The following is a 14,039-nucleotide window of genomic DNA, read 5'->3' as shown; positions in this document are numbered from 1 at the left end:
TATAGAGGAAGACAATTTCAATGGTAAAACAAAAATGAAAACTGGGAAATTTGATTGGTATGCTAGCATAAAATCAAGCCAATAAAATGTGAAACAGACAGTAGTATCCGTAGTCTTAAACTTACCTCAAAAATAAACGTTCCCAAGTGCTAAAAGAAAAATTTACAGAGAAAAGTTAGCTTTTAATTAGTTTTAGAATAACACAACTAATCTATGAAAGCCCAATCAAAAGCACCATAAATCACAAATCTTTATGAATTAATACTTTTATTCAGAAAGGATGCAGTAAATTAATCAAAAGTGACAATAAAGATAATAAGGGCCAGATTCACTAAATAGGGCAAATTAGTGTAAGAGCGCAATCCCATAAAAGCATCGATGGAAGTGGAAAGTTCTGCACGTGATCTATTGACGACACGCAAATTAAAGAACACAAACGCAGCCGGAGCATTTCCATAATGACCAACACAATCTTGCAAGAGCAGTGCAAATTAGCATTAGTTTAATTAGTTTAAGACATGCTTTCTGGGGGGTAAATAATGGCGCAAGTACCTGTAAATTGACTAGCGCAAATCATAGTAAATCATCTTGCGTGAATTATTTAGCTTTCCTGTAGCTCAGTGGTAAGAGCATTGCGTTAACAACGCAAGGTTGTGGGTTCGATCCCAGGGGATTGCACATACCTATGTATAAATGTATAGGATAACGCAATGTAAGTCGCTTTGGATAAAAGCGTCTGCCAAATGCATAAATGTAAAATGTAAATTTAAATACTTTCCTCCCATAAAAGTTTGTGTCTGAAAGGGAAACTCCAACAAATGCATATGCATTAAGGTCAGCTGCAAAAACAACCGTCTTAGAACAACGCCTTATCAGCACTAATGTTTCACTGCGTGTCTTTAGTAAATGTATCATAATGGAAAAAGGAAAAAGACAGTAAAAGAGGGAGACAAAGACAGACGCAAGCTGTTAGTAAATATGGCCTTTAGAATGTTACAAAAGATTTCTAATTCAAATTTATGCTGTACTTTTGTACTTTCTATTCATCAAAAGGGCTTTTTACACTTGAAGTAGTTAACCCTGGATCACCCTAAACCCTGGGAGAAAGGAATCATGGGTTATCATGCTTCACGTTTGACACTGCTCGTAATTTACACGGGGCTAAAAATTTTATTTTGGGTATTCATAAACTGACATTTCACACTGTACATTCCTAAAGCCTTGGTTAAAGTCCTTATTCGCATGTTTACGGTGACAGTGTCAGTGTGACTGGACAAATGCTGCAAGCGACCTGTTCACATAAAGTCTCTAGCAGTGCACGTCCTCAAATGACACTTTAAAAAAAAAAAAATTCTGAATTGGCTTATCGGACTGTAAAGGAATCAAACGGTTTTGTTTTCGCCACTTGACATCTTTCCAATCAAACACTAAAACGATTGTTTATACAATACGCTGTTTCCATGACTGTCCAAAGCACGAGAATATGAGGCACGCGATTGTTTAGGTTGCTAAGAATCTAGTCGTAACATTATAACACTGTACACATTTGGCAGCGCAATGCGAAGTTAACAGTGTAAAAACAGTGCAGTGGTCGGGAGCAGGGTTTCATAACCCCGGGTAAAAAGTCAAGTCACCTTTATTTATATAGCGCTTTATACAGTACAGATTGTTTCAAAGCAGCTTTACAGTGATAACAGGAAAATGATGCATTTCGGCTGTTTTTCAGCTGAAATCAGTTCAGTGTAGATGCTAATCCTGCTTTTAAATTACAAGTGTGAAACGTTATTTACCCAGGGTTACAAGCGGTGTTTAGAATGATGATAAATCGCAGTGTGAAAAGCCCTAAAGAATCCTGGAATTTTTTAAATCATGATTTACAAAAAATATGAAGCAGAACAACTCAACTCAACATTGATAATAATAACCAGAAATGCTTCCTGAGCATCAAATCATCATATCAGAATGATTTCTGAAGGATCATGTGACACTGAAGACTGGAGTTAATGATGCTGAGAATACAGCTTTGATCACAGGAATAAATTAAGTTTTACAATATCTTCCGACAGAAAAGTTATTTTAAATAATAATAATAATAATATTCCCCAATATTAATGTCGTACTGTATTTTTGATCAAATAAATGCTAACGTATACTTTTTGAATGAAAGTATACGTAACAAAGTTTTAAATGTCTTGTTTTCCAGTTAAAATAACTAAACATTTTGTCTTACTGTACTGGCATATTTTTCCACATGTTTTGTGTTTAAAATAAGGTAAAAGAAAAACCTGCCAGTGCAGTATGACAAAATGCATTCTCATTCTCCAAAAACAAGTCAAAAATACACATTAAAACTTAGATTTTTTGCAGCATGCAGCAGTTCAGTGTATAATGTGTGTATTTGTGATAGTTTGAACCTGCATGGAGGGCTCCAGAGCACACTGAGAAAGGTGATTCCCGCTAGCGTCGCCAGGCTTGAACGCATCCAGAAACTCAGCTGACAGAAATTGCAGTACTGGATGATGGCAATTATAACAGCACAGCAGGTGAACATGGTGAACTGGGGAAAAGAATTAGACATGAATTAAACATGCTCATGCTCGCAGCAGAGTGTGTGCAGGATTGCAGTTTACAGAAATATGCACTTTCCTGACTGAGAGCAGCAGAAATGTGCTTCAGTTGCTGCATCTATTCTACCACATCACCAGACATATCTATACAATCTTACATAATAGATATGTACCTTGCATACTAAAGTGCACACTTAAAAGCATTTACCCCAGCATGCACATTCATTGTGTTAGCAAGACGCTATGCTGTTTGCTGTATGCGTTTTTGGTACTCCTAAAAGGAGTTACTGTATATGAAATGGTTTCTTGTGTTTGTTTTTTTAAGTAAATACTTTAGAGTGTTTTTGAGGATAATTTACACAATAAGGTCCTATAAACTTTCCAAGCATTAAAAATGTTTATATACAGTGCAGGCCAAAAGTTTGAAAACATTACTATTTTTTATGTTTTTGAAAGAAGTTTCTTCTGCTCATCAAGCCTGCATTTATTTGATAAAAAATACAGAAAAAAAAAAAAAAGTAATATTGTGATATATTATTACAATTTAAAATATTGGTTTTCAATTTATTATACTTTAAATGATCATTTATTTCTGTGATGCAAAGCTGAATTTTCAGGATCATTACTCCAGTCGATCACATGATCCTTTAGAAATCATTCTAATATTCTGATTTATTATGAGTGTTGGACGAAGTTCTGCTGCCTAATATATTTGATGAATAAAAGGTTAAAAAGAACTGCATTTATTCAAAATAAAAAAATATTTTCTAATAATATAAATCTTCTTTACTATCACTTTTTATCAATTTAACACATCCTTGCTGAATAAAAGTATTGATTTATTAAAAAAAAAGAAAAAAAAAATACTGACCCCAAATTACTGACCAGTAGTGTATATTGTTGTTACAAAAGATTTCTATTTTTTAAACATTTGCTTCTTTAAAAAAAAAAAAAAATTTAATTAAATTTTTTACTTTTTATTCATCAAAGTATCCTAAAAAAAGTATCACAGGTTATGAAAAAGTATTAAGCAGCAGAACTGTTTCCAACTTTGATAATGAATCATCATATTAGAATGATTTCTAAAGGATTATGTGATAGACTGGAGTAATGATCCTGAAAATTCAGCTTTGCATCACAGAAATAAATGATCATTTAAAGTATAATAAATTGAAAACCAATTATTTTAAATTGTAATAATATATCACAATATAAAAAAAAAATTCTGTATTTTTGATCAAATAAATGCAGGCTTGATGAGCAGAAGAAACTTCTTTCAAAAGCATTAAAAATAGTAATGTGTCCAAACTTTTGGCCTGTACTGTACACTACCGTTTAAAAGTTTGGGGTTGGAAAGATTTTCAATGTTTTTGAAACATTCTCTTCTGCTCACCAAGGCTGCATTTTTGTTCTCACCAAGGCTGTCACTTTTGAACTATTTGCTGAATAAAAGTATTACCTTCTTTCACACACACACAAAATGACAAATGAAAACGCCTCCACAATGTCTTTGCTCTTGTGTTCACCTGTATGGAGTCATGCATATCGCAGGTGATGTGAGAGAACACAGCCACGGCAGGTAAAGACACCAGCACCGCCCCGATCATGTGACGAGGAACCCAGCCGGAAATGGCCCAGAGGAGGGTCATGGTGCAGTTCAGAACGTTGTCCAGGTAAAAGGCTCTTCTGTGAAGGATATGCACTTCATCAGGACTGTACAGTCACAGTATCAGTGCAATTACTGTGCATTATGCTGCTATTGCCCAGGTCCAGTTTTAAAACTGAAGTAACAGTCTAATGTGAACAACAAAAGGGAAAAACATCCCAATGTCATACTGAAATATGGAAAATACTCCCAAATTTTTAAGCCAGCCATTTTCTTGGTAGTAGACCTTAGTTAGAGCAGACGCCATATTTAATTTGATATGAACCAAGGTTAACTAAAACTAAAACCATATAAAAAAATTATTTCATCTTACTTAAAATAAAATAACTTAGTTTAACACGAAATGTGCTAAAATAAAAAAAATATATAATGAAATAAATTAGACATTTTGACATTTGTTTTAATTAAAAAAAACTACTCAAATTTAAAAAATACAAAAAAACACTAAACCTTTCAAATTAAACTGAATACAGAATTTTTTTTTATAAAATATTAATAAAAATATAACATAAAAAATAGAATATCAACATAAATAATATTAATTAGAATAGCAAAATTATAAAATGTACAAATATAATTAAGAAATATTAATAAAAACTATAATATTATCTCAAAGATACTAAAATCACACTGATGTGAACAAAAACATAGGAATAGTGTCTATACAATGAGTGCATCATACAGACAATGAAACACTGAAGAAGAAGAAAAAGTAGACCAGTAGACCAAAAATGTATTGGCTGTAAAAAGCACATAATTGATTTTGACATTTCTATCAGACAGTAAAATCAAATCTCGCCACAATTTCCCGGGAGTAAACCAATTATCTGCATTTAATCTCATTGCAAAGAGAGATATTCTTAAAAACTACTGCCACGTAGATGACTGAATGCAATTAAAATTACATTTAAATGTTTAATTTTACCAACAAAGGATGATAAAGCTCTTAAATTTGAATCTGAAACATGCTTTGTATCAGCCTGGAACAGATCCAGTCGCATGCTGGTTAAAACGGGCTGGAAGTGTCATTCCTCAACGCTATTTAACCACATACAGTATATTATTTTATAATATTTTCACCGTAGTCCCATTCTGTTACAGTAGCAATATTTCTAAAATTTGTTCCTTATAAAAGCCTTGAAATTCTTGTTGAAAATACTCTGACCTGACAGATCACAAGCATTGGAGGAATTTCTGAAATGCATTAAAAAAGATCATTAAATTTGATCCATTGAATATTTAGAGCAAGTAAAAACTTATTTTCAAAACTGTTTGGCCTCATCCACTCAGGCAAGTTTTAATAAGATAGTTCATCCAAAAAATTACATTTCTAGTATCGTTTATTCACCCTCATGTCATTCCAAACCTGTAAAATGTATTTTCCTCAAAAACAGAAATGACGTGTTGCGCCATATTTGATCTGGAATATACAGCAGCGAACAAGTTAAACTAAACTTTTTATGTTTCATAAAAACCAATAAATTCCAATGGTTTGGAATGACATGAGGGTGACTAGATGATCACAATCTCCACACTCACCGTATAGCAAGCACTAGGGCCAAACATTCAAGCACAGCTGCCACTGCGGCCACTATAAGGGCAGGTGTGGGCAGGGGCTTCTGGGAAACCAGTGGTCGAAGGAAGCAAGCCAACGAGAGAGCCAGAAACACACAACAGCACAGGAGCATGTCAAGGAAGGAGCTGAACGTTGGACTGGCAAACGTCTGGACGGGAGCGTGTGTCTTAACCTGACAATCAACAGAATGATCGATCAAATCAAGTGAGATAGTGCCTAATATAACATCTTTACATCTCATAATACCTTTACATGTAATTCAAAAGACAGACCACCAGAGGGCAGTACAGACAGCGCAACAAAATATGCCGTTTCTTTCAGTTAGCAACACATCACAGACCCAGACTGAGTAAAAAAACAGTAGGCCTAATAAACATTGTGACATAGTGAGAACACATGAAAAGCGACAGATAAATGAAAGGAACGTCTTACCTCGTCCTGGTAGCTGGTCCTGTAAGCCGACTCCAGGGATCTGTCTATGAAAGTGTGGCTCAACTTGTTGATGGGCGGTTTGAAGAAGTAATCTTTCATCAGACTGCAAGGCCGAAGCACAGAAAACGACATTAGATAGTGAAGGGAATTCATCCGCTTCATATGTTTTTCTTATATGCATGCAGAAAGTTTGTGTAGAAATGAGGCATGTTTGTGGTGGGACAAAAAGAGAAACGCACATGGTGCGGAGATATATCAGCGGAGATATATCAACGCAGAACTGGGTATATATACAGAGCTGTTTATGAGTGAATCACACGAAAACACATCCTGGTCATACTTCAACCCAAAATCAAAAGAATGTATGAGAAGTATAAATGTTAAAAGTTTGCTGTTAAAATCAGATTTTATTTTATAAATTTTTTCCAGTGTGATTTTTGGTGAATTACAGTGAATCCAATTAGGGTCAATTTGACCACCAAAAAAAAAAAAAAAAAAAAAAAAAAAAAAAAAAAAAAAAAAAAAAAAAAATCACACCCAGATATTTAAAATGCTCCTATTATGCTATTTTAAAAGGTCCCTAATTTAGTTTTGGAGGTCTCCTACAATAGGTTTACATGTATCCAAGAGCAAAAAAACAAACAAATAAATAAAAACACTTTAATTCTCTCATACTATACATTGCAGCATCACCTCTTGTTCTTTTCTCAGTGTCAGAAATGGTTTGATAAAGGATTCGGTCCCTCTAAACCCCTCCTTTCTGAGAGCTACTCTGATCCGATTGGTCAGATGGACCAGTCTGTTGTGATTGGTCTACTCTACACTGATTGGTCAGATGACCCAGTCTGTTGTGATTGGTCTACTCTACGCTTATTGGTCAGATGGACCAGTCTGATGTGATTGGACAACTGGACGCCCGTGAAGAGACGACTCGACGCCCGTGAAGAGACGACTCGACGCCGGCGATATGTTATGCCCTAAATTAATACATGATTAACTAACTGTATTTTTCTATGTACATTTCTGAAATGCACTTTCTGTAAAGCTGCTTTGAAACAATATGTATTGTGAAAAGCGCTATACAAATACATTTGAATTGAATTGAATTGAATTGAATTGGTCTACTCTGCTCTGATTGGTCAGATGGACCAGTCTGCTGTGATTGGTCTACTCTGCTCTGATTGGTCAGATGGACCAGTCTGTTGTGATTGGTCTACTCTACTCTGATTGGTTATAAGGTCCAGTTTCTTGTGAGCGTGTCTGAAACCAAACGCCCATTAGAAAATCTGAATTTCAGCTCCAGCGGCTTCCTCAGCACTTCATACACAGTGATATGAACAGTAATGATGGCATCATTGTTCATGGGTAGCCAATGAAGACCATAGGCTGGCATAACGCAAATTAGTTTCAAACATACTTAAGTTTCTTCAGGAAATGAGACTGACAATAATTACTGAAAGACTCGGCAGTTCAGAATCTGATCTTTCTTTTAGGAGACAATAACATTAATCAGCACTTTGATCTTTGAAATTTTGCAGACCTTTTACATTCACAAAAGCCTAGAGTATATTGCACAATACACAAAAGGTAATATCTGAAAAAGCAGAATAAGGGAAACTTCAGCTATATCTGCGGCTGCGCATATAGCACCTAGATAAACTGGATTATAATGGTTACTAATTTTGCTCTAAAATACTATATGTAACTATTTAGTACATTGTTAGCATTTATAGAGGAAGACAAGAAAAATGGGCCGTCCAGGATCGGAGGACACACACAGTACATCACAGCACACTACATCAAAGTGCATCAAGTGTCCCTCTGGGAACAGCATGACCTCTACTGGTGCCGGTTAAACAATAACGTTCCATCTTGTCTGACATTTTTGTCCCAGCGGGCCTCGTCCTCACTGCTGTCGTTTCCTACCTGTCCTCCTTTATCACGTCCACAAAGTGAGCGTCGCTCCTCTCGCGGAAGTTTTTGGAGCGCAGTGGGATGAGGGCGGAGTGGTCCATCGTTCCCATGCAACTGATGCCTCCTACTCCGGGCCACTTCTTCTCCTTCTCCTGCAGCATCTCGCACAGGGACGTCTGGCTGTGGGTCAGGGGCTGCTCCAGATGAGGACTTAACAGGCCATTAAGGGTCTTGGGACTCCTGCCTTGCGGTCCCTGAAGAAGATTCAGAAAGAATCGCAGCACAATGTTGTCAAAGAGGAACTATTATGCCTTTTTTCAAAGTCTTGATTTTGTTTTTGTGGTCTACTAGAATAGGTTTTCATGGTTGAATGTTCAAAAACATTCTTCAACAGGTCTCGCTCCTTCATTTTGCTGATGCCTTGTGCAGGAAATATTTAAATTATGAATATTGTGACGTGTTTGTTCCTGAAAGAAACTCAAGACTACAATAGAGGCGTTTCAGGGAGATCAGAAACAGTGTTACTGATATAGAGAATAACTCGCTCTGGAGTGACTGTGCTTTGTAACTTTGCAGACCTTTTTCATGCTCAAACAGCAACATTACACACCAAAGAAAGGTAAACTTGTAAAAACGGTTCTCTTTAACAAGAGAACATTTCGATAAATAAGATGAATTTAAATATGTCAATAAATAAGACCTCATTTATGCATATTTATGTTTAAGGCGAAACCAATATTATGCACAAGCTGGCAATGCAAATGCAAACTTTATGGGTGATCACATAAAATTATATATATCAATTATATCACACATATCCCACATATCCAGGCCACACTTTATCAAAAAAGAAAAAGAAAAAAAAGTCACTTAAAAGAATTTTTTTTGAGAAATTGCCTCTTTAAAAAGGCATTATTTCAGTGTTTATTTCAATGTCAGCTAGGCACATTCTCATTCGTGTAATTCTCATTACTGTGTCCAGATGTTTTCCTTTTATTTATTGATTTATTCATTTTTTGTTATTTTCATTATTCTCAATAGTACTTTTTACTAATAGACAAAAAATCTTAAATTATGAAGTAAACTACCATTCAAAAGTTTGGGGTCAGTAAAATATTCATCAAAGGATGCATTAAATTAATCAAAAGTGACAGTAAAGACATTTATAACCTTACAAAAGATTTATATTTTAAAAAGTTCTTTTAAACTTTCTATTCATAAAAGAATCCTGAAAAATGTATCATGGTTTCCACAAAAATATGAAGCAGCACAACAGTTTTCAACATCGATGCAGCAAATCTGCATATTAGGCCTACAATGATTTCTGTTTTTATTATTATAACCAATAGGTGGCGCTATCATGTAGCCTTCAATGAAGCATTGCTCGTCTAGCTAATCTAAGATAGCAGGACATTTTAATTAAATGGCTCTTTTTCCTGTATAAAAGGTCTTGTTACATTATTTATTGAAACTCCATTGTATATTCTAAGTTGCACCAAACGATGCAGTTTTAGCTAGGCATAAAAAATAAAAAATACTGGGGCAAGATGCAAGACACACACACACACACACACACACACACACCTTTCTGTTGATGGTTTTGTGGTCAGGATCTGTGCAGCTGTTGCTGTGAAGTGACCCGTCTTCAGACGCTAACACGCTACACGAGGGACAGGCAGACTGAGGGAGAGAAGAAGCAAAACATGACAAACAGAGCCGAGTCAAACACTTCACTTACTGTTAAGTCAATAAAAAAGTAAACTTAGAAACAAGACTCCACATGGAAAGGTCAGTGATCTTTGGTCACAATGCTAGTGTGTCGCTTGTTATTAGCACATTGCTAAGTGATTGCTATGGCACTGCTAGGTGTTTAACCCTGTAAAGATAAAATAGTCAGATTTTTATTTATTTATTTAAATAGAACAGTTCATTGAACATTTAGACAAAATATTAACTGTAATTAAATATTAATATTAATTGTCGAGAATCATTTCTGATGCATCAGGCTTGTATGGCTCATATGGTAGGCTTTTGAGAATATGGAGCTCAAACTTCAGAAGAAAAACACCTGAAGATTATTCAGAGGCCCAAATTGAGCATAAATATGCAATTTGGTGCGGCTGCTTATATTTATATGGCCAAAAAGTAAGTGGAAATTCTGATAGCTGTTAAAGTTAATCAAGGAGATCTTTATAAACATTATAACAGACTACTTTTATGCATATAAATATCAGTAGTCAGTAGTAGTGATTGCAGCTTTAGCAAGCAGCTCAAAAATATGTTGCATCTGCCATTTAACATTTGCCGTTTGAATATGCAGAGGATTAAAAATCAGCAATGTTTGGCCTTGGAGATGAATAATTACTACAGATGGACTCTTGCACAGGAGGAGAGAGCAGCGGTTCTCCTGCCCTCGCAACCGAAGGTCCCATCAGTATTAAAGTGCAATGACGAGAGTATCTCTTGCAAAGGCTGCTGGGTAACGTGGCGTCCTCTGAAAGGTTGCTTTGATGAATGCATTGTGCATGTGACTGATCAATCAAATTTAAAAGGAGAGGTGGATGCAATGCACACAGGCGCATTATGATCACTGCTCATCACTGCTCTGACCACGCTCACTTATTGATGTGCTCATTACGATCCCTCATGGCCTAAATCACTGCAGTGTTTCACATAATGCATCAGCATGGTGTGTTTCCAGCAGGGACTTTTCATCAGTAAAAGGAATAATGTTGTTCTGAGAACACTTGAGAGAAAGCAGCATGCGTTGAGACATTGTGCATTAACATAAAATGAAACCCAATGAAACACCCGACAAACTGACTCCAATATTCAGAGATAGATTTGTAATGATACAATCAGAAAAGAATGGATGAACATACAGTGCTGGTCAGAATTATTTGCCCCCTTGGTAAATATGATCAAAGATGGCTGTAAAAAAAATTAATCTGCATTGTTAATCCTTGTGATTTTTTGATTTTTTATTTCACATTATGAATAAATGTTTTTCTCCAAAACACGTTGGGAACAATTATTTGCCCCCTTTCATTAAATACTTTTTGCAACCTCCTTTTCCCAAGAAAACAGCTCCGAGTCTTCTCTTATAATGCCATAAGTTTGGAGAACACCTGACAAGAGATCAGAGACAATTCCTCCATACAGAATCTCTCCAGATCCTTCAGATTCCCAGATCCATGTTGGCGCTTCTCCTCTTCAGTTCAGCCCACTCATTTTCTATAGGCTTCAGGTAAGGGACTGGGATGGCCATTGTAGATGCTTGGTTTTGTGCTCAGTGACCCATTTTTGTTTTGATTTTGATGTTTGTTTTTGGATCACTGTCCTGATGGGACCACTGTCCACAGGCTGTCAGGTTTAGATTTTTTATCTGTTGGTATTTGATCAAATCCATGATGCCATGTATCTGAACAAGATGTCCTGGACCTCTGGCAGAAAATTAGACCCACAGGATTAAAGATACAGCAGAGTATTTCACATGGGGTACTTTTTTATCCTTGTGCACCAAACCCATATTAAGTGTTTAGCACCAAAAAAGTGCTTTTTTTTCTTTTTTTGAGCACAAAACCAAGCATCTGCAATGGCCATTCCAGTCCCCAGACCTGAACCAAAATGAATGGGGTGAACTGAAGAGAAGAAGCGCCATGGATCTGGGAATCTGAAGGATCTAGAGAGATTCTGTATGGAGGAATGGTCTCTGATCTCTTGTCAGGTGTTCTCCAAACTCATCAGGCATTATAGGAGAACACTCAGAGCTGTTATCTTGGGAAAAGGAGGTTGCAAAAAGTATTAAATAAAAGGGGGCAAATAATTGTTCCCAATGTGTTTTGGAGAAACACATTCATAATGTGATTTTCCACCCACTTTCAATTATTTTACTTCATTAAAAGGTTAGATTTTTGCATTTTAAAAAAAAAATCTATAATAATAAAAAAAAAAAAAATCTAAAGGATAAACAATGCAGATTTATTTTTTACAGCCATCTTTGATCATATTTACCGAGGGGGTAAATAATTCTGACCAGCACTGTATACTTAGATTACCATCAGCTCTCTAGTTCCCTATTCAATGTATCGTGAACAGAAAATTAGACACTACCAAGGGTCACTATAAACTAAATCAGTGGTTCTCAACCAGGGGCCCGGAGTCAATTAGGGGCCTCAGAAAAACCTTAAGACCTCAAGATGGCTTAAAAAAAAAGAAAGACAAAACAATAATTAAAATAAGTTTTATTTAATTTAATTTTATATTTAACTATGTACCATATTAAATTGGGAATTATAATTATTAAAAATAACCATGATCATATTTAATTTATTATAAATAAATATTATTTCATAATTTTAATATATTCCCTCCAGGTTTCTGTAAATAAAAAAATAAAAGTTTACTCATTACAGCAGTAGTACCATAAATCTCTTAGGGGCCGTTGAATATTGTCATTGACAGTGGGGACGAAATCAATGACCTGCAACGTGATTATGAGGTTGCACATTAAAACATCACTTATAATTGTGTAGGATCACGAACTTTGTTGTAAGCGGGTTTAACTGAGTGCCTGTCTGTCACACTGACCTTAGCTCTGTCCGGGCCCGGGGTCACAGCGCAGGCTGAGGATGTGACGTCAGGACTGAAGGACGTGACGCTGAGAGACTTTCTGAGCTCACTCTTCACCAGAGCAGACGGAGGACAGCTCCACTGTGTTTGCTTCACCTTCCTCCCGGATATCAGAAACGTCTTCAGACCTGTAGAGGACATACACACACACACACACAGCGACCATCAAGTCCCAGCAGTGTTTGTCCAAATCACTTTGGCTCATTGTACACTGACCTGCGTCGACAGCACTCAAATGGATTCATCAATCAATTCTGAGCAAACACATGGTGTGTGAAGAGAGACACTTACAGCAACACACAGCTTCTGTCAAGTGCACACTGTACACTTTTTGTCACGACAGAGACAACATTTCCAGATTGCAATTCAATTTTATAAATTAAATAAAACATTTTTTTTTAAACAATAACCAACCAGGTTAAATGGTTGAGCTTGATGAAATACAACCAACACAAACACCATGTGATTTGGTAGGGAAATAAGAGGTCAGTACAACCAAGACTTAGTCAACCCTGGTTAAAAAGCTGGTTTAGCTGGTCTCCCAGCTGACAGCTGACACTAAGGCCGTGTGTCCACCAAAGCATTTTTAGCCAGCTTGAAAACACTAGGCGTTCTGCTGAAAACGCCTAGCTGTGGGCGCTTGGGAGCGTTTTGGCAGCGTTGCGTTTTTTTCAGTTGAGACACAGTTGAGAATATCCGCGAGAGTGTTTCTAGTATCTCATTTCACACATATTTTGTTTCTGTGTTGATTCTATATTAAAATGTCGATACAATGTAACGTATTTTCTCTGACTCTTGTTTTAAATTATTTTGTTCCGTTATTATGCTTGTTGTCATCTGTTGACGTTGTACAAGCAGAATGTGGTGGTTGGTCGGTGTGGTATTAGTCCCGCCCCTCCTCCACTGTGATTGGACGGTTGGGTAAAAAGTGACAGCGGCAACCTGTAAAAAACTGCGAACGCTCAGCGCTTTCGAGAAAGAAATGGTCACAGCGACCCCATTGGATTCAACAGAGAAAAGTGAAGTCAATTAGAAACACTCACTTCCTGATGGCCGAGCGTACAGCGCAGACTCAAACTGAGCTTGATGACGTAGATGTGACATGAGCAACCTGTCTGTCTTCTAGTAGCTGTGCCAAGAGAAATCTGAATCATTCCCTTCCGAAACGTGCAGAGACGGAGAGTGTGAGTAGGAGGTGTCCATGAGCTAGAAGCAGGAGAAACTTTTACTAAGTATTCTGATTAATTATTTT

At 36.4% G+C, this 14,039-nt stretch overlaps 1 protein-coding gene across 1 annotated transcript in view; it reads right to left on the bottom strand.

Moving 5' to 3' along the window:
- The window catches only part of LOC309506727 (adenylate cyclase 9), a 67,141-nt gene that overhangs the window by 6,104 nt on the left and 46,998 nt on the right, over positions 1 to 14,039 (bottom strand). Inside the window, exons 2-9 of the mRNA XM_082180665.1 lie at positions 12,746 to 12,915; positions 9,740 to 9,835; positions 8,168 to 8,409; positions 6,242 to 6,344; positions 5,773 to 5,981; positions 4,094 to 4,253; positions 2,415 to 2,557; positions 126 to 149 (exon numbers count right to left, since the gene is read on the bottom strand). Of these exons, the coding sequence (XP_082036791.1) occupies positions 126 to 149; positions 2,415 to 2,557; positions 4,094 to 4,253; positions 5,773 to 5,981; positions 6,242 to 6,344; positions 8,168 to 8,409; positions 9,740 to 9,835; positions 12,746 to 12,915 (1,147 nt within the window). The remainder of the gene's footprint in view (positions 1 to 125; positions 150 to 2,414; positions 2,558 to 4,093; positions 4,254 to 5,772; positions 5,982 to 6,241; positions 6,345 to 8,167; positions 8,410 to 9,739; positions 9,836 to 12,745; positions 12,916 to 14,039) is intronic.

This window comes from Leuciscus leuciscus, assembly GCF_965113295.1.
Source record: "Leuciscus leuciscus genome assembly, chromosome: 1".
Taxonomy (NCBI): Eukaryota; Metazoa; Chordata; class Actinopteri; order Cypriniformes; family Leuciscidae; genus Leuciscus; species Leuciscus leuciscus.
The sequence above is the reverse complement of the archived record's forward strand: the minus strand, read 5'-3'. Positions and strand labels throughout refer to the sequence as shown.